Raw genomic sequence first — 21,757 nt, forward strand, 5'->3', positions numbered from 1 at the left:
TTACTCTGTAAACTAGTTTGCTAGAGCTGCTATGGCAAAGTACCACAAACTGGGTGGCATAGAACACAGACTTTTATTGTCTTACAGTTCTAAAGGTGAGAAGTCTGAGGTTGAGGTTTCACAGAGTTGGTTTCTTCTGAAGGCTATGAGGAAGAATCCATTCCATGCCTTTTTCCTAGTTTTTTGGGGGCTTTCTGGCAATTTGTGTATTCCTCAGCTTGTAAATGCATAACACCAATACCTGTCTTCATCTTCACAGGTCATTCCACTTGGGTACATGTCTGTGAACAAATTTCCCCCTTTATAAAGACACCAGTCATACTAGCTTAGGGGTCCACCCTAAAACAGTATGACCACATCTTAACCATTTACATCTGCAATAACACTATTTACAAAGAAGGTCACATTCTAAGGTACTAGGAGTTAGGAATTCAACATATGAATTTTGATAGGACATAATTCAACGCAGAAGATATTGTAACTGACAGTCTTTAACACTGGGCCAAGTTACTTATTCTGTGTTCCAATTTTCACACCTATAAAATGAATATAATAATAATATTACTTTAAAGGGTTGTTGTGAGGATTACATAAATATACTAAACTACCTGGTGTAGTATCCAACAAAGAGTAAGCACTCAAAAACTCATAGTTTACACTGTTGCACGCAGGAAGGCAGCCCATGGAAAAGTAATCTTCTCCTCAAATTTTTCTTAGATGAAACATTGGCAGTCTTAAAATCCAAGTTCCTTAAAATGTCAGTTACTGGTTATATAAAAAATACTAGACTTAGAAATATATTGATTTTGTTGTAAAGTTTAGGAATCAATTTATTTTTAAAAGCATAATAATTGTACATGGAAGCCAAATCAATATTGGGCACAATACTGTGTGGCACAAATTTTCTCATATTAACCAGGCCAACAACAACAGCCAAAATATTATACAATAATTTGAATGTACTGAAACTGTGGACTTAGCATAAGCCATTTGCTAAAAGTCAAATTTCTTGTAAAAGAAAAGTTAGAAGTTCAGGTCACCTACATATTTCCTTATCGTCTATACTGCAGAATAAGAGTTTTATTAGGACAGGCCAGGTGCGGTGGCACAGGCCTGTAATCCCAGCACTTTGGGAGGCCGAGGCAGGTGGATCACAAGTTCAGGAGATAGAGACCAACCTGGCTAACATGGTGAAACCCCGTCTCCACTAAAAATACAAAAAATTAGCCGGGTGTGGTGGCAGGTGCCTGTAGTCCCAGCCACTTGGGATGCTGAGGCAGGAGAATGGCGTGAACCCGGGAGGCGAAGCTTGCAGTAAGCCGAGATTGTGCCACTGCACCCCAGCCTGGGCAACAGAGCGAGACTCCGTCTCTTTATCAGGACAAAGAATGTTTCAAATTACACTTGGGGAAAAGAAAATATATGCTAACCTACTGGGACTTTAGCTTTTAGCTTCATGATTCTATCATAATATGCATTCTATATTGTTAATATTCTATCGATGGTAGTAGTAAAATTATACATAGGCATCCTAGGCTGAACTGTTAAACTCTATAGACTCTTAGTTAAAGTCATATTCACTTCCAAATCGAGTTCTTAAAATGAGGGCTAAAATCTGAAAGAAGTTATTTGGATAATTACATGAGCAGTGAAGTGATTAGATATATGGTGAGTTTTGGCCATCCATTACCCATTCCACTTGTTTTAGTGACAGCATTTTTAAGGAATTACTTTTCCCACATAGCATCCAGCCATGGTAAGGTCGTCAATCAAAAGACTCTACTCTTTCTATGATGTAGGGGCTCGACCCAGTCAAGGCCAATCAGATTTCCTCTTGCAGCATTGAGAGTTTTCAGCTGAGTTATGCAAGGAGTGGAAGCAGAGTTGAAATCAATTCAACCCAAGGGGACTGATGAGTAATTCTTGATGCCTACATTTCAGGTGTTGCACTGGTTGACATCATTTGCTAAAGTTGTTTTCTAAGATATTCTTTGATTCTGTGGACTTGTATCTAATATCTTACAAGTAATTTATTTTCTGTTTATGTTAGCTAGCTTCAATTCCTATTGCTTGCAAAGAACTTGAATGATACACATAAGGATGCCCAAGTCAGGGTTTCTCAAACCATCTGCAAATAAATCATACAAGGATGCCTATTAAAAATGAATATACCTATGTAACAAGCCTGCACATTGTGCAGAGGTACCCTAGAGCTTAAAGTATAATAATAATAATAACATACATTACAGGAATGGATGATCTTTATTCTTAATAAAAATGCCAATTGACAAAAAAAAAAAAGAACAATCACAAACACTGTCTCATAGACACTAAATCCAACTCACTGGAGTGGGCTCAGGAGAACAAGTTCTGCAACAATTCTTACAGACACTAAGACTTGACAGGTGCTGTAATACATCCAAATTGGAAGAAAATCAAAAGTAGCCTACATGGGGGAGGATCAGGGGCTGATTATTCAAACTGTGTGGCTTCTCAGTAGGTACTTAAGTTTTCATTACTGCTCATTAATCAAGACAGCTTATATAGTGTTTAGCATACAGTTTAAACATACAGGACAAATTAATAAGCAGGTGATAAACAAAGAAGCAAAAGCACATAGTAAATGGTCTTATACCCATAAAACTAATATATATAAATAAAATGAGAGTAAAAATAACAATATTACTTAAAATCATAATTATTAGCTTCTGATTTTAAAAATATTCAGGGAATATAAAATACAGGGAAAGCAATTATTTTTCTTAAATTGGCAGATAAAATTGTATTTATCATGTACAACATGATTTTTTGAAGCATATATATGTGTGTGCGTGTGTGTGTACACATATATATATAATGGAATGGTTAAATGTAGCTAATTAACAAATGCATTACCTTCATAGTTATCACTTGTGCAGTGAGAACACGTAACATCTACTTTATCATCATTAACTATGCTCACCATGCTGTACAGCAGATCTCTTGAATTTACTTCACTTTTCTAACTGTAACTACATATCCTGTGATCAATGTCCCCCCATTTCCCCTTGCCCCTAAGAATTGTTCTCCAAATAATCTTTCTATTACTTTTAAAACAGATTATTTACAAAAGATATAGATTCAATGTGTTTAAATATTTTCAAGACTTAAAGATAAATAATATTTACATGTAATATATTTACATTTTAATATTCTAGAAGTTTTCCTGAAATTCTCTTTCCCATTCATTAATAGAAAGTACATGGATCAGACAGGCCTAAAACCTGCTTTATTTTTCCTTTGTGGTTACTAATTTGCCTTATCAGCTTTGCCAAGTAACTTAACGTTCATATAAATTCCATTAGTAAAATAAGTACAGTAATTTATGCTACTTAGTTACCTTAGAGAGGTGGAATAAAAATGAAGAAGTGGTAGAATTAAGTTAATATACACAGTTGAAAAGTATTTGGTATTTTCTTTTTTTCTGGTATGTCAAATCCTCTATCAAGTGGAGATACAATACATTTTTATATGCGCATTAGTGAGAAAGACTGCTGAATTTAAAATATGTTCAAGTTTTTCAGGGAAACAGCCTCTGTAAGCACAAAGACCTGATGTTATCCATTTGTTTTGAACCTAAATTAGAATTGATATTCCTAATAACTAGTCTCAAGCAAGTTATATTCAGAATACTTAATGTAATATGACCTGAATTATAGCAGAAAAAATAAAAACGTACACATACTTTAAATTTATAGTTATTTTCATTACAGCACTAAAGTGAGATACTTAGGATTATGTGAACCACTGCACTCTAGTGAAAGAGAACTTGTTTACGGAGCAAACAGCATACCATTTGTGTGTGTGTGCGTGTGTGTGCACGCCCACGCGTGCATCCGCGTGCATGTGTATACGGACAGTATTAGATCAGGGTATAAGTAACTGCCTGAAAGGTTATAAGAACTACAGTAATAGCTAGGTAAGCTATTTTGAAATTTTAAGCAAAATTCAGTAACTCAGACATAACATACAATATTTATTTCAAATATATTTCCATTTCCTATGTATTAATGTGATATTCATCAGCATTTAACACAGAATTTCAATCTTCAAGTCAGAATGTGGAAAGGAACAAGGTGACAGGCAGCAGATACTACATCTAATACTACATCTATTTCCACTTGAGACTGGAAGAGAGCTCCCATACAGCCATAAATTGCTGCATAAATAAAGCACTAATTGTTGAATACCAAAATGTTTTAAAATTATCAGTAATTCCCAAGAAGAGGAGGGCAAGCAAATGACCACACCTCTTTTCCTCTGGGTACTTATGAAGGGCACATATTCCTCCTAATCCAGCTATTTCTAGTATAATCTTACTGGAAAAGGAGCATCCTGCAGTGAGGGAGAGCACATATTTTTTGACAGGAACTAAACTGTCTGGAGTTCAAATTCTGGATCTGCTTCTGGTTATGTGACCCCAGAGTAATTATTCATTCTCCCTAGGCTTCAGTCTCCTCATCTGTAAAATGAGATGATTATATATTTAACTGTACTCCTTACCTTCTGGACTATGTGGGGTAATATTTTCCCTTTTAAGTTTCCAAACATAAAATGAATGATTCTCCTCTACTCCCATGAAATTTCTTTTTAAAAAGGAACTTTCATATATTTTAAGCAAAGTTCTTGATAAACAGATGATCCTTAGTCTAAGATAAAATGTGAGGTGCTTGTTCTTCATACCTCAGTGCACCCTTTCACAACCATTATAAAGTTGGGCTGAGACAGCTTCCAACCTCCAAAACACAGCCAATAAATGTGAGTCTAGAGCTTCGTCTATACGTAGAAATCTATTTCCTGACCCTAGGCACCCCAACTTTGTATAAGTCACTATTTTTTGCATTATTTCTAGATCTGCAAGTGTTGCCATTCAAAAATGGAAACTCATTTGTCAGTAAGAGTATGTGATAAAAATTAACCCTCTGGTTGCCAAAAATCAAGAAGAATGTGTAGTCAGCTCTTGGCTGGATATCAGGCAGCAAGGACAGTCTAGACTGGTGGCTGTGCAAAACCACCAAAACAGATTAGGAAGCTCAGAATGATGGAGCTGTGGAGGTGTTCGGGAATGAAACAGTGTTGATCATCCAGGAAAACACAGATGGAGACAGACACAGCCTATCTCTCTCACTTTTGCTAAAATACTTCACCATTTTAATCTGGCCAGAAACCCTGGTCAAATATCTGATTCCAGGGTTTATTTCCAGGAACCAAGGACAGACGGACAAGCCACTCTTAAGCACTCATAAAAACGAAGGGGAGCTGGGTGTGTCTAAAGCATATGAAAGTGGATTCCATATCCTTAAGGTTACCTTTAAGATTTCTTTTGTATCCCTAAACACCACCTCTCAAACTCTTGACTTGAGTTTCCTGATAAAAGAGCACACATCGTGGACACATAGGTAGCTTTTTTTCGTTTTCTTTCATTCCTTTGCTCTTTGTAAATTCTGTGGGAATGCCGTCATGTTAAATAGGTACATGTTATCTCCTCTGAAGGAATTAGGAACTCATTTTAGTATCAGATGGGAACAAAATTCCTAGCCCAGCTGTTCTTCTGAACAGCCTAAATGGATAGGGCAAAAGTTTAGTAGAACCCCACTTAACTAAACTCTGGTATGTTTAGGAGGGTTTTTTTTGTTCTGTTTTTTGTGTTTTTTTGTTTTTGTTTTTTGTTTGTTTGTTTCTTTTCGCAGGGATGGGGGCAACTGATTTTCTTTTCTCAGAGAACTTTTATTACTCTCTTCTATATTCTTATTTTTCCAGAGTGTAACAGATTGGCAAAATTTTCAAAGTAAAGATGTTGGGGGGAAGACAGAGTAAACATCCTAGCCACAAAGACAACCCAAAATAGAACAATAATCATGAATTTTTAACTGTCTTCTTAGCCACTCTAAAGTAACCCCTGAAACTCCATTAGACTGTTCTTGCAAGCCTTCTTTCCTTATTCTCCTGTCACCTCTCTTATGTTCTCTCTTAGCAGCCCAACAAGTCTACCCATGTAATTCATGCAAAGGAATCTGGGACTCCTGTTGATGCACATGCCCTTGTTGAAGAGTCTTTTTTCAAATAAATAAAGTTATCTCTGTGAAAATATTTTCCTATTTTGGGACCTTTATTTTGATTCCAATTCTCCCATTTCATAAATAAGGCTGAGATGAAAAATCCTTGTATAGAATTCTTGGCCTGCCTTTTCCTTGTCATTTCCCTTGAATTTAAATTCATAAAAGTGGAATTAATTGATCCAAGTATATGAACAGTTTTCACTATTCTGTATAATTGCTTTCCGGCACACTTTATATCTTCAAAAGAAATACTTGCCATCATAACATCCTCTGAGGCATGATATATTAACCTGAAGCCATAACATATCTAGAAAATGAAGTCAAATAGGATAGGCAAGTGTTCTCTACACATCTTTTAACTCAAAAAATTAACAAAAAAGACTAATACATATTGTTCCATAAAAATCATAAACTCCAAAACTATTCAATGTTAAGGAATGAGGACTGGAAAAGAAAACTTCTTTGCTTTCACATGGAGAGTCATCCTAGTTCTTACTCAAATTCTCAACTTTCTTTCAACTGCTTTCCAGCTTTTCCCACTCAAGAAAAACTTTCTCAGAGCTGGACAAATGAGAAGACTACATATGTGTGTGAGGCTTTAAGATCAGTGCACACATGCAGTAAAGCCAGATGCCCATGCTTTTGTGTCAGCTTCCATTCATGTAAATGTTCCTCCTAAGCCTGAGTTTACCTTCCCCACCCTCTGGCATCCACCTACACCCAGGCAGGTGTCAAACACTGTTCTTCATATGTATATTAGGTGACTGGATTTAGGCTGATTAAAATTGGAAGATAAGGAACCCCATTTAGGAATAAGTTACATTAGTTGTAATTGTACAACTAACCTCTTGTCAGGGAGCTTATCACTAGTATATGAAGTACTTATTCAGTGATTGGTAAATGGATATTTTATTTCACAATCGCCTACTGACCAATGTGTGCATGAGTCTTCAGAAGCAAATCTCAGAAGGAAAAGTGAAAAAACTTGAGGGCTGAAGCCCATTTTGTTTTTGAAACTGTAATAAACATAATTAAAAGACAGCTTGGGAAAAATATTTGGAAATAACATGAGATATATAAGGACTATATAAAGAACTTAAGACATAAAAGCATAAACTATAATCATTCCAATTTAAGAACAGCTAATGGAAAGACACGGAAAATAGCCAATGCACATAAAATATTCTCTATCTTTGCATTGGAATAGAGCAAGTTCATATTTTAAACCAGAAGTTGAAAGCAACTGCACTGAACAGGATAATCTTGGACTTGGAGAGTAAATGGATCATTTACTAAAAATGAAACTGGTGGGTTTTTTTTTTTACAGGTACCATTTAAGTCTCTTATATTCCAGTGCCACATCTAGAGTGGAATTTCCAACCAAACTAGAGATGCATTTGAAAAAACGGGATCTATATCACAAGTGTCTTATGTGTGTATTACGGTCTATCTAAAATATTTTAGAATTAAGGTATGAAGACTTTGGAAATACGTTCGATTCAGTAAAGTCTGGTTATAAGTCGGATTCTGACAGCCTAAGTAAATAATCTACTATCAGAGAAAACACATCAAAGACTTATGATATATAATCTGGCACAGAATTAAAATAACTTTTATGACAGCAATAAATAACCACATGCTAGATACTGTATAAAGATTATAGGAGAAATATGTTACTCTAACCTTATAAAAATACTTATTTTCATAATTTAAAAATGATGCCTGCACTAGAGTGCTGTAATTATAACCAAAAAACCTAGATGTATTCAAAATGAGGAATAATCTACTAGCGTTATCAGTAGACCTCTAATTTTTTAAATAATTATTAAAGGTCATCATTTTTATCAACATATTTAATTATTATAATTATTTCCAAAAGGCTATATCACATATATGGGAAGAAGGGTCATAAAATGTTTAATATAAAAATAGGAGTATAATTATAATACAGAAACTAGATTGATAGTTTTCACTGCTTTTTGACATTCTAAAAGTACAAATCTAAATGTCAACAGCTAATCATGGGTAATCTGCTATTGATTTTTCTCTGTTTAGAAACACCAAGTTCTGGCAGCAATTTCTAATTCTATGTGCTTCTCAAATATAAAAATACAGGCTCTACCAAACAGCAATTTACCTAATTTCTAGAGATAAATATTAAAGAATACAAGCAATTCCAAAGTTCTGCAATACTGCTAAAAACAAATATTTAATACAGTTAGGAAAGAGAGAATTACAATAAAAACATTTAACATGATAGGGGATGACAAGTAACTACAGGTATTTGAAGAAATATTCTAAATTGGATATATCATAACCATACATGTATTGTCAATTTTATGTTCATCTAAAGGTAAAATAATCAATAAACAAAGGCATACAGAATCTAGTAAAATTTAGATTTTGTGTTGTTATATTTTAAAGAAAGCTCTCATCACTAAATAAAACATTTTTAAAGAGTAAGATAAAGCTTTTATTAAAAAAAGCCAAGTCACATCACTTACTTAAAAGTTCTATGCTCAATCTAAAACATTCACTTGGATATTAATATTTTATCCTTAAATGCAGAAGTTTTAATCTTTAAACGCATAAAAACTAATTCAGTTACTTAAAAATGGAGGTCTCTGGAGGAGTCATTCATCTTAATTCTCTAATTATTTTCATATATTCATGATGATAAATCCTGATAAATGTGAGATTCATTTTCATTTCCCATGTGTAACTCAAGCTTCTCAAGTTCTCAAGCTTATTTGTATGTAAAGTTTATATCATTTCTCTTCATTTTATCCATCTTATATTGTATTTTAATTTCGGCTATACCTCTTCAATTTTATCACACTGTCCTCTGTGGGAGGGAAGGGGCGAGGGAGCTGGCAGATCTTATTTCATTTTAAGGAGTCACACAAATCATGGCTAACATATGGTCATGACCAATATACTGAATGAATATTTACTCTCAACGTCTCTGTATATTAGTTCCTAGATCCTTGAGAACAGTACTTTTCATTTCTCTAAACAATAGTTTGTAGATGGTAATTCACCAACTGTACAGCTGAATACATGTTAACTTTGATATTTAAAAATTGTTTAAATATTTACTGACCTCATTAGCTAAACTGTAAGCTCTCACAAGTTGGGGCAGTGGTCCGCCTTTGTGTCTCCTGTTTCTCAACACATCAAACATAACAGGTGTCAAAATATTTCATTTAAAAATTGAATGAATATTTGCTTATTGTCGAACTAGTTTGAGAATTCTAAAAAAAGTATATTATATATAAAACCTATGAGATTAAGAACCTAAATATTTATATAAAAGGAAAAAAAACTAAAATAAATAAATTTTAAAAACCCAAAGATAACTACTGATATATTGCAATGAAGAAGTATTTGAGAAATTTAAAACAGAAATATGTTTAAAATTTTATCTGATTTTAAGGCTTGGTAGCATTTAAAATATATATATACCATTTAGCTTTAATAAACCTATTAAAACTTTAGATTACTAACATTAAAATAAATTACTACATTTAATTCCACATTTCTGGTTAATAGGGTTCTTGAAAAATCTAAGAAAATAAACAAAATAAATAGATTGCTGGTCGTAAAGTAGTGAATATTATAAAGGTTCTTACATGTGTAATTTTTATTAAACAAACTAGCAAGCTGTTATTTTAATAACCTAGGTGAACTACATTTTTTTCTAACCTATAAAATGAAATTATTATACCATAGCACAATAAGACAATAAGTTATCATACTATAAGTACCTTTTTGCTCTACTATGGCATCGTAAAAATAACAATAAAATTGGAGCATGCTAATTTCTACTTCTTTTCTAACCATGTAAAGAAATGTGCTACACCAACAGTATATACTTCCAAAGTTGTTCTGTTTCTTTTTCAGATAAAAATGAAGATGTCTGATTGTTCCGTCATTAAATTTAACATATAAAATAGCCTAGGTGACAATGAACTTCTCTCATTAAATGTTCTAGTATTCTACAATTTTTCAAGATATTCCAGACTTTATTTTTTGATGAGGCATTATGCTGATTGCTAACAAGTAGACCAATACATAGATTTCATTTTATTTTAAAAGTTGATAAAATTCTTTTACGACTTTGTACAATGGAATCTGATGCTCGACTATTTCTTATCACACTTCATGGCAACTACTAATTATTTTCACTTGCCTTCACGAGATAAATATTATTTAAGTACATTTTAACTCAAGAGAAAGAAGAGATTTTTAATATTAAAAAAAAGTTTTGGCTAAAATTGTTTGTCATCAATGAATTGACATTAGAATAATATCAAGGGACCTAGGCCAGAGTATGGTTCAATATATACAGCCAGAGAGAATCCTTAATGAATAGTATCATTAAACAACAGAGCCACGAATCAGCTTTTCTCCTCACTCTCTTTTTCTTTAATCGTTGGTATGTTTATAGCCACTTACCTTATGCATTGTATTTAAAAATCAATTTTAGTTGTATGAGATATCAGTTCTCAGAATAACTGATTTATTGGCCTCTACATACTTAAATTCTCTATTTACTCATTTAATTTCAATTATGTTTTGCAATATTAGTGTCATTTTATAGAAACATATGGAACAATATGTCTCTCTTTAACAATAAAAATTAGGGTGCTACCAAGACTAATTCCACTCAAATTCGGGGTCAATCACATCAATTATTCTTAGATAATTTTTACTTAGAATATATATTAATGCAATTTTTTTATTTCCTAGTACACAACATTTATCTTTATTAACTTGCTTTAATGTATCTAAATATAATTACCACAAGTAGGCAAGTTTCTATACTTTTAAAAAGTTATGGATCTTTGTAAATATTAAAAGTAAGTGCTTTTACTATTTCTAGATGTTATACTCTACGTACGAAGAATGTGCTTCTCTTTGCAACACTCGTGTAGCTCAAAATACAAGTATCATATGATAGTACAGTCACCTGAGAGAATATATAATTTACTGTGATTAATGAATTAACATAATAAATTACATAAAAATTATTTAAAATATACTTTTAAATTATATATAAAAGTATCTTACTTTTTACCCAGATATCTAAAAGATATCTAACATCACAAGAGTAAAATAATAGACTAAATACTTCTATCTCCTTAATATCCATTTTCTAAGGCAATGTTGTTTCATATTTCCTCTGATCAAAAAGTATGCCTTTTACACTTGAAGTTACAAAGTGAAATAGTAGGAAGCACAATGAGTTGTCCATTACACCTATCAAGCACAGGTCACCAAATAGGCCAAAAGCTGGAGGACTCAGAATCCTGGGAAACTAGCTCAATATATTTTTCAGGACCTGGAGTGAAAATACACACTTTCATCCCAATTCTCACAAAGCTCAGTTAAAACATACAATTGCTACTATTTGAAATAGGAAACTTAGCATCTTCAACATGAATTACACTTTTTAGTAACTAACCCACGAAAAACAAGCACACCAAAATATATAAAAAATGCCAGTCTAACATATTTTGAACAAAAGCTCAACTCACACATCAGTCCATGGTAAGTCATTAAATGTGTGAAATATTTATCTTTTGTACATATGAACATGTTTGTAAAAATGCATATTTATACATTTTTATGTAATTAAGTAGAGTATCTGTCAAATCATACAACTAACATCAGAAGAGTCTTGTGAAGCAACTTACAAATAAAACACAAACGGTACACAGTAATTCTTTACTCTCTTCCCTTTCTCCCATGCGACATCATTTACTACAAAATTCTTCATCTTATAGAAACCATCAAGTAATTGAAAAATAAATATCGATCACTCAAAATATAAAATGCCAGTATGCTAACTGAGATTCAAGACCACAGAATGTGAGGATAATCTTTGTGTAACCTCAATACTTAGCATAACGCCTGGTATTAAATCCATGGTTGCTGAGTGACTTATTATCTTAACTTTAAAATAAAATGTAATAAAATAATAGATATTTTTAAATAAACGGTATATAAATCTTTATTATTTGGGCTAATTGGTAAATACTGTCATATAACAAATATGTTTTTAAAACTTTTATACTTCATTGAATTTGATTTTGAGGAAACAGAAATTCTTCCTATCAGATCTGGAAACAGACTGTAAACTCTTTACTGGATCATATATTCTGCGAAAAAAAGTTCTCTTTGAACCTTTATGTATGGCAAATACACTGCCTAGCCATATAGCAGGCAATAAATATCTGCTTAAATAATTAATCATTTTGTTTTAGAGAATTTATAGTTGAAAACTGAAACAGTATAGCCTATAAGAAGTTATACAGTTTATTTAAAGGAAATAACTATAAGAATAGTATTTTCTAGAACATTTTAAAGCACTAAAGTAAAATGTAAGATTTATTGCATTTGGATATATATTTAAATACATTCAGAAACATTTAAATGAAGTATCTCCAGAATATGAATTTTCTAAAAAATAGTGTATAACAGTGTTAAGAATTTTTATGTTCTCTATATTTAATAATTATTTTCATGTAGTAGTATTCAAAGGTAACTCAAAATAATAATTAATTGCTCAGATAAAATTTTTAATTGCATAAAATTTACTACTGTTTACTTAAAAGTATAACAGTTTCTTCCCTCACTCCATCCCCAAAAATATCACATACCCTGAAATCTCATTTCCTAGGTCTTGCTGAACACTCCTTCATTTAAACAAAATAGAGAGATAAGTATAATTGAAAGGATCTGAAAACACATCATTCTATATCCAGGATCACTTAGAATTTGTGTTTTCAATAACAGTAATTTGATGATAACAGAGATGAATAAAACTGGTACATACGTCAAATCCTCAAATATTGCTCTTTATTAGCTAAAACCTAGACTCTGTTGGCTTACTATATTGCCTAATGAAGATGTGCCTACATACTTATGCAGTCATCCACTGACAAAAAATAACTACATATAAAAAGTTACCATGTCAGAAATGAATCAAATTGCATTTGTTGATCCAAATGAGTTTACCTTATGTACAATGGTTTGAAATAACAAAACTGCCCTATTAAAATTATGTTTTAAATTATTGTTTGAACTGAATAAAGTGGAAAATACACATCCCAGCCTTGCTACATGGTTTTGTTCTACTTCATCCTCCCTATCCCTTGACAATTATCAATGTTTAGTAAGGTAATTTTAATGGGGAACAATGAAAAATTTATCTGGGCTTCTTGCGTGTATTTCTCTATAAAGACAAGATGTTCCCATGAATTCTATTTACAAAACATATTTCAAACCCATCTTCTTCTCTCCGTCTCCACTGCCACCACTCTAGGCCAGGCCACCATACACCTCGTCCGGAAAACTGCAACTGACTCCCAATTCTACTCTTGTCATCTCCCAATTAAGCTTTCGTTCACTAGTCATGGTGCTATTAAAAGGTAAATTGGTTCATTTTACTCAGTTGGTCAAAACCTCCCTATAGATTCATGTTTTACCTGGGATAATATTAAAAACTCAGCTTCTTAACATGGATCTTATTCTACTCTGAGGACTCTGGTTCCTGACTATCTTTCAGACCTCACTTGCTGCAACTCTCTTCCTTGCAAAGTAAGTTTCAGTCACCCCGGACTCAGTTTTTCAAGTGTGTCAAGCTCATTTCTCTTCAAGACCCTTGCTCAGGCAGTTTCCACTACGTGTTATGCACTTCTTCCCACTCTGCAGAATGACTTCTCTCTCCTGAGAATGAGGTTTCAATGTCACCTTCAAAGTCTTTCCAACTGTCCCATTTCAAATAGCACATCTCCCTTGTTATTTCTTAATGCCTTTGTTGCTTCATCCATACATAATTCTTACAACCTTTACTGTTTTATTTACCCAAATTCCATGAGAGCACGTGCCTTATTTATCTTTTCTTTTAAATCCATAATCTAAATTTTAGATTACAGAAAACAATACTCAATAAAATAATGCAAGAACAGAATATATCTTCAGTTTGTTTAAATGTCAGTCTGATTAAATTACAAGTTGAATAGAACTCTGTAGAGGTATGCAATTTGATCCTGTATTAATTTAGTTTGGTTACATGATTGACAATGTATGTTAGACAAAGTCAACCTATTTTGATCACTTAACTACATATATTGATTTCCAGCATGTTTGTAATCCCAAGATGGTGAGTCAAGGGTACAATGAAAAAATTTCTATTCCTGTTGGGCCCTGGTTGATGAACAGCGTGAAGTGGGATCTATTCTTTCACCATTTAGAAGAAATGAAGCATGTAGTCAGAAGCAGTTGTGTGTGAGAGGTAGGAGAGGAAAAGAGAGAGGGAGAGTTACTGAAATGATGATAGGGAAAGAGGGTTGGTAGAGGGAAATTTCTATCTTTTGTACTTAAGTCACTTATACTAGTCGTTTATAGTAGCAATGATTAGTGAAGAAACAAACATAAGGCTTTCTACTCTAATATTTTTTAACACTTATTTTGTGATGTAAAAGTAACAAAGAAGTAAAAGGATGTAATTTAATCATTAATTTACCCTGTACCAAAAGATATATACATTTCCCTTAGGAAATTCATATAGAAGTGCTATACTCAAGAATATTATATTAACTTTAACTATATTCATCTATGTCATTTTTTGTTTGAAGAAGAGTTCCTTAAGGATTATGTATAATTTCTGTGCAAGAAAATTTTTTCTAGATATAGTATTATCCCAGGACCAGAACAAACAACACTTAGATGATCACTGCTGGAGCTGCATGAAAACATTTTATCTCTGTACTGTGGATGCTAATCAATAATGATTAATTATACAATTACTTATTTTATATTGTAAATGTATAGTAAAATTATATTCTAAGTTGTATTTATACTTATGACTAACAAGAAGTGATCTGATAACAATTTCTGGAACCCCTACATCTATACATAGTTTATCCTCAAAAACTAATTTCTTCTAAATGGTCTTTCAGAAACATTCTTTCTAAGTAATCCAGTGTTCCTAATTTAACAAAATTGTTAATATTTTCATTATTTTAATGTTCATTTTTGAACATTCTTTAAAAACTTCCTCAATGTCTCCATTTCTATAAATATAAGAACAATATTCAGAGTTTGTGAATAAAACTTATGGATAAAACTAATTTTAGGCCATGAATTTTGTTAAACAGATGTTTTTCTGCTTATATTTACTTGTATTTATATACAACTCAGTGGATTATGCAGTTGATTCACTCAAATTAATAAATTTAATGAAATCAACCACACTATTGTTTTGCTTGTTTATTTTGTTTGTCATTGAATTGCCTGGGGGGAAAATCGACTCACAAAGTATTGGTAATAAAATAAGTTCACTAGACTCATTTACCCAAACCATATTTTGACTTAATTGAATTATTTGAGTATGCAATTGATTATTTTTTAAAAGCATGGGCCACACCCTTAGATATGCATCAACTCATTTAGGCTATAAAGTTGTATTTGCTGCAGAATAATCTTGGAAAAAATGGATCCCTGGTGTCTACTGGCCACTGTGATATACGATAAATGGTGAGCTTATACATGAAGCAAGACTGTGTTTTATATTCATGTAAGTGTCTAGTACAGAAATGAGAGGCTATATTCCTTGAAAAGATAAAATCTTTTTAAAATAAAAATTACCAACACTTAATTAATACTGTGGTTTTAAATACAGGGAAAATTAATGGACTATGAGAGAGATTTAAACACAATTTATGTTTCCACTTATTCAATCAGATGAAGTGATCTAGGAAGCACCTGGACTTTCTGATCGATTCAAGGAGGTTTGGTTAATAGGAAGAGAGAGTCAAATTGATTTATTTCATCTTTACAGTCAGCTTCACACAGTTAAAAGACAAGAGAAGAGATCCTTTCTACAGTCAAGTTACTGTCAGCACCATGTTAAAAGAATGAGATAGTTTACTTTTTTGTCATTATCATCATCATTTTACCTTGCTTATAACGGAAAAATGGGGATGGGGTGGGGGTTGTGGGAAAGGTGAATCCATTCTTTTCAGCCATGAAAGATGTCATATAATTTGGTAAAACAGATATATAACATTAAAATTTTACTTTGTGAATATCTTTAATCAGGAAGAAGTTACACACAAATGTAACTTTATCCTCTATAAAATAACAAATTTCAAAATTAAAACATTCCATTAGCCTTTAAAGTGAAAATTATTGGACAATTAAAACTATCTTCTCAAAACTAAATATGAATTATATTACTGTTTATTTTTATGTGTATAATAAATCAAATTTATATTTAACATTAATCTTTCCAAGTTGAGTACATATAATTCTATAATGTCTCATGTTTTCCAGGTTTAAAAACATGCTTTGATTTATTGTACCTATTATGAAACTATAAATAAGGAAAATATCCCTAAAACGCTTTTAAGAATAACATTTAGAAACATAGCATTTTATTAACCATTTAGTGTGATGATTTCAATATTTGAAAGTTATCTCATCAGGAAAAATTTCTATTCACTATGACTTTAGACTGTAAAAGCATCACTTTATAAATAATCATTTTTGTCTGATAAAAATTCTGACTATACTTTATAATGTTCTTTTGAAGAAGTCACCTAAATTTTATCCAATTTAACCTTCAGGTACTATTTTGCCCACTGTACTCTTATGCACAACCTGTGCTATCAGTGTATCAACACAAATTCAAATTAAGAGTTTAAGTAGACAATCTTTAATGCTTCTATTTAACTGATGGGAAAATTGGATAATACTCATTCACTAAGTTTAGCTAATTAATAAAAATAAATAAATTACATATGTTTGGCATATATTCTAGGTCAAACTTCTGTAAATACTATGAGAAAGTCATTAAAATGGATATGCAAATACAAATTACTAGAAGAGGTTAATAAATAACACCTCAATGCTTTTAAATTTACTATGAATGTCTGAAAGTTCATGCTTTAACAGGACACATTTTAGCACAATGGCACTTTAGGGTCATTTGTAGATGCAGATACCTGTTTTATTTATGTTAGTATCCCCGGGGCCTACGGTAGTTACTGATGTATCACAGGTATTTAAATAAATAAACGTTGTTTGGGGAAATTATTGCATGCGAACAACTGTTATAAACTTCTAGTACACTCGACTCTCAAAGTATTCATCTCTAGTATCCCTATTTACTATTATAAAGTACAATATCAATGTCTGACTTTCCAATTATTAAAAATTGTTTTCTCTCCTTATAACAAAAAAGGGTAATCGTTACACTTTTTTTTTTAACAATCTTCTATCTTCACAGAAATGAAGTAACTATCTATTCAATATTTTATACCAATAGTCTTCGAAAACAAATGAGGATGTAGTGTGATGGTATATACCACCACAGCAAAACACGACACTGTAACTGGTATCTATTATGTGATCTATCTTCAAAGTCATGAGGGTTATGTATGGTTTCCAAATTCACTTACACATTTGTGATTGCATTCTGTCAGTTTAAAATAACTGTAATAATTAGGAAAATATGCCAAAGTATCACTGTATAAATGAGAACTTAATAATTATATTTTATTCTGATTCTGAATAATAAATGGCCATATATGTTGATGACAAAAAAGAATGCTGTGTTGTTTGTTTTCTCCCTTAACCTTTTCCTTGTCACACAAAAAGTGAACACTTTCAAGCCATCTGACCTCCATTTTCATACCTGCAAATTACTTCGAGACTCTGAAACACATGCCTTATACGTTAAATGATAACTGTAACTGACCACCACACACAATACTTGAAGGGACACATCGGTTGGTCATTAGAGCACGAATGAGAGAACATCTAGCCAGGTACACGCTGGAAAACTTTTATGGTTGTTTCATGCTTAGTCTGAAAGGACTTAGAATATGCAGGTGGTAATTCTTATAGATCTTTATTCACAGCAAAAATACAATGAGATATATTTCATGAAGGCTGTATGAATAGAAAAACGGAAAATGCTCAAATATTCTAAGGGTTTTCCATCACTTTTTACACATTGTTCACCTCCACTTTACCACTTTACCCACCGAAACAAAGTCCTCCAAGAAATCTGTCAGTGACTTGACTTCATGAATAGGATATTCACAACTTGGAAATTCACCCTAAATGCTTTTCTACTCCCCGCCTGCAAGAATATGAAACCCCAACACAGATCTGGGGCATCTGGTCTAGGAAGAATTTCGAATAAGTCTACTTCGGTGGCCCGGATGGTAGATGAAGCCTGGGGACTGAGGCTGGGCGAGGGCGGCAGACTCACCGGAGGGGAGGGGAAGGGCTGATAACTGGTCACGGGGCACAGCGGGAGCACCCTGCCTTTCAAGAAGGCATGTGGGAGAACGTTCCCCTGAGATGAGCGACCACCAAGAGCCAGAAGTCTCATATTAAGTCTGTGCCACGGAGCCTGACCTCCGGTGGAGACAGAGCAGCGGGGAGCGGTCCCACGGGCGACAGCGGTGGGACGCAAATGCAGCTGATATGCTCACGCTACCATTTAAAGACATTTAGAAGCACAAGGTATCCTGGCCCGTGGGGTCACCGTCCCGGGCGGTGTAGACAGGGCGCTATGGTAAGGGGACATCCTCAGCCCCCTCGTGTGGCGAGCCAGGAGACGCTGACCCCTGGACAAAGTTACCTGCCGGAGGCAACCAGTGCCCTGGTTCTTCAAACATCCTCCTCCTCCCACCCACTCCCGCTCCTCCGCCCCGTCCCTTACCTTGGTTGTTGGAGACGTGACTGCAGTCGCCTGGCCATGCTGTCAGCAGAGGCAAGAAGAAACCAAATTGCAAAAGAAATTCCCGGACTTCGCAGCCCCCCATGGTTCTCCTCGGCTCTCTTCTCCTCTCCCTTAAAGAGAAGTGGCGGCAGCGCAGGCAGGTGTTCTGGGTAGGATGGGGGTCCTTGTCCACGTCTTCTTCCTCCTCCTCCTCCTCTTCCTCCTCCACCCGGCCCGCAGGGGGTGTCCCGGGGCGCCCCCCGCGCGAGGTCCCGGGGACAAGGCACGAGGGTCCAGGCTGCCCAGGTGCAGGTGCAGCTGCTTCGGAGGAAGACGCTGCCTGAGGCGCCGGGGAGCTCCTCGCGGCTGGAGGCGAGGGGAATTGCATCCACCACAGTGTCCCGCTCGCGCGAGGACTATTCACTTGGGCCCGAGAGAGCGCGCGCGCAGGAGCGAGCTCGGGCTGTGGTTTGGGGGAGGGGAGTGAGGGGGCGGGGAGCGCCTCACCGCGAGGACGGGGGCGGGGAGGGACTGCCAGGTGGGGTGGGCAGTTGGGGCGGCCCGAGGACCTCTCCCGACTCAAGTGAGCACTTGCGGAGCCAAAAGCAGGGGAGGCGCAGCAGCTGTGAAGAGGCGTGGGGGTCGCGGGAACTTTCCTCTGGCCAGTGCGAGGAGAGCCAGGCGGACGAGGCGGCTCAACGGAGCTGCGAGTGGTTGGAGCAAGGTGCGGACTGAGCCCTCAGCCCCTGGCCTGAGCGGCGTGGGCAGCGGCTCGTGCCGCGCACACCTCCGACTCGGCCGCGTCTGCGCCGCGCTCTGGCCGTGGCAGCCGCTTGCCGGGCATCTCCGAGGCCGCCCTTAGTCCCACAAGCACTTAGCCGCCCATTTCATAGCAGCGGCGCCGACCGTTTTAAGAGGAGTCAGCTCCAGACACCGCCTCCCACTTACTTCTCCCCATTTCCACCGCTGGAGGGGATGAGTGCCGCGGACAGGCGCTCCCGTCCGGGGAGAGCTCGCCGGCGGCGGTCAGCCCGACCCTCCTCCGCGCGGGTCGCCCAAACTTGACCACCAGAGCGAGCGCCTCAGGGCAGTAGCCGCATCCGAGGCTTCCAGTTCTAGAAAAGCAAAACGCGGGGAGGAAGCAGCAAAAAGGGGTCACATCAGTCTGGAAAGTGGCGGGTGCACGGCGCCCGGGCTCGCCGAGGTCTTTGCGTCGCCTTGCGGAGGTGACTTCGCGGTGGAGGTCACGAGCATCGTCGCAGCCTTGACGCTGGGATTCAGGGGTCCCCAAGCGTCCACGGCGTGGTGGCGTCGGGCCGCGCTTTCCTAGCAGTCCAAGGGCCGAGTGGCGCGTGGCCACATCCACAGCAGCGCAGGGGCGCCGTGGGCGGACGGCTCTCCCTGCACGAGCCGCCCCCTCGCGGCACCCACTCCCTCCCCGCGCTCGGGTCGCCCGGAAGCTGCGGTGCGGGCCACTTGGTAGGACTCCGCGGCCCCAGCCCCAGGGCCGGGGTAACACGGCGTGCTGACTGAGAGGACCCTCGGCGTCCGCGGTCCCCACCACCTCGCCCCGCGGCCGAGGCGGGCGCCCAGAGCAGGGACGGAGCCGGGAGCGCTGCAGAGCCCGGCCAAGCCCAGCCTGCTCCCGGCCTGGCAGCCGCGGTTCGGATGCCGCCAGTTCGGCGCTAGAGGGGGTTAGTCGACAACGAAAATGCCTGCACCGCTCGCAGGTGGAGGCGGCTCCTCAGGCGAGGAACCCAAAGGAGGGGAGGGATGCTGTCAGGCTAAACTTAACGGGTTGGTTAAGGGCGCGTCAAGGAAACCGTATCGCTTGGGTGGGGATTTCTGTGATACTTTATTCGTTACTATTATTTCCAACATCATTTTTCTTTCTTAAGGGGACTTCGGCTATCACAGTCGAGGGAGGTTGAAAACCCCACTTCAAAACCCGTCGGAATGTTTTGAAAAAATGTTGATGGCAATGGAGAAATGTGAACAGAGGAGAGAAAGTAGCGGATTGTAAAGGATAGACGGTATTTTCCAGTTGGACAGAAGGCACAGGAGGGAAATGGCACACTGACAAGTCAGAGGAGCAGGAGATGAAGGAGGCGAGGGTTGGCGTTTGACGCTTACAGAGTTTTGGAAGGGAAAGGACCCTTCCATTCCATGCCTTTCTCCGCTGCGATGTTTTTGTGCCACACACCGTAGCTGAAGACGTTTCACTTAATGCCTTACGGTAAATTGGAAGGAAAGAGAGGAGAGCAAGAAATGTCCCACGTCAAAAATTCTGCTGCGTGGAGAGAAATGCGAAATACAAGCGATTTCGAGAATGTGAGGAAGGGTTCTGATTGGTGACTGTACTCATCCTCATTAGGAATTCATACACCTCTGCCTCTCTTTGAAGGTGTCCACGCCAACTTAAATACATGCAGATCATTTCTAAAAAGATACCATGTGTGGAATTTATATATTGGCACTTAAAAGAGTAAAATCTGATTTTGATACTCATTTTGCCACTCTTACTGATATTCATTGACCACATGGGCACTTGCAAACTCATTTTAGAGTTTATAAACTCAGTTGTCAAATAAAAAGGCGACATTATGACCATTATGATATAAATCATTGTGTCTAAATAATGTTCTGAGAAATGTTTAATGATTCATTATCTGATAATTTTATTCAAAGTGTTTTTATATACTGTCAAACATATATTTCCATGACCTTTTATAATTAAATTTTCATTTTTAAATGTTGGCTTACAGTAAATCTATAAACTTCATTAATAATTCACTAAAAGAAAAATCGTTCAAGAAGACACTCGTTATAAATTGAAGGAATGTATAATCTTATCATCTTAAAAATATCAACCATGTGAATCTATTTCTATACTTTTACTTTTGAAATTAACTAG

General features: G+C 36.2%; 1 protein-coding gene across 8 annotated transcripts in view; it reads right to left on the minus strand.

The window, feature by feature from the left end:
• Positions 1-20,513, minus strand: part of EPHA6 (EPH receptor A6) — a 930,448-nt gene extending 909,935 nt beyond the window's left edge. For 6 of the 8 annotated variants that reach the window (XM_065539279.2, XM_045385337.3, XM_005548367.5 and 3 more), the window contains exon 1: positions 18,844-20,513. In XM_065539279.2, coding sequence (XP_065395351.1) covers positions 18,844-19,231 — 388 coding nt within the window. In that variant the 5' untranslated portion in view covers positions 19,232-20,513. The remainder of the gene's footprint in view (positions 1-18,843) is intronic. The other 2 variants (XM_074033638.1, XM_045385341.3) reach the window with 1 other exon arrangement.
• Positions 20,514-21,757: the final 1,244 nt, after the last annotated feature.

Source organism: Macaca fascicularis, chromosome 2 (genome assembly GCF_037993035.2).
Source record: "Macaca fascicularis isolate 582-1 chromosome 2, T2T-MFA8v1.1".
Taxonomy (NCBI): Eukaryota; Metazoa; Chordata; class Mammalia; order Primates; family Cercopithecidae; genus Macaca; species Macaca fascicularis.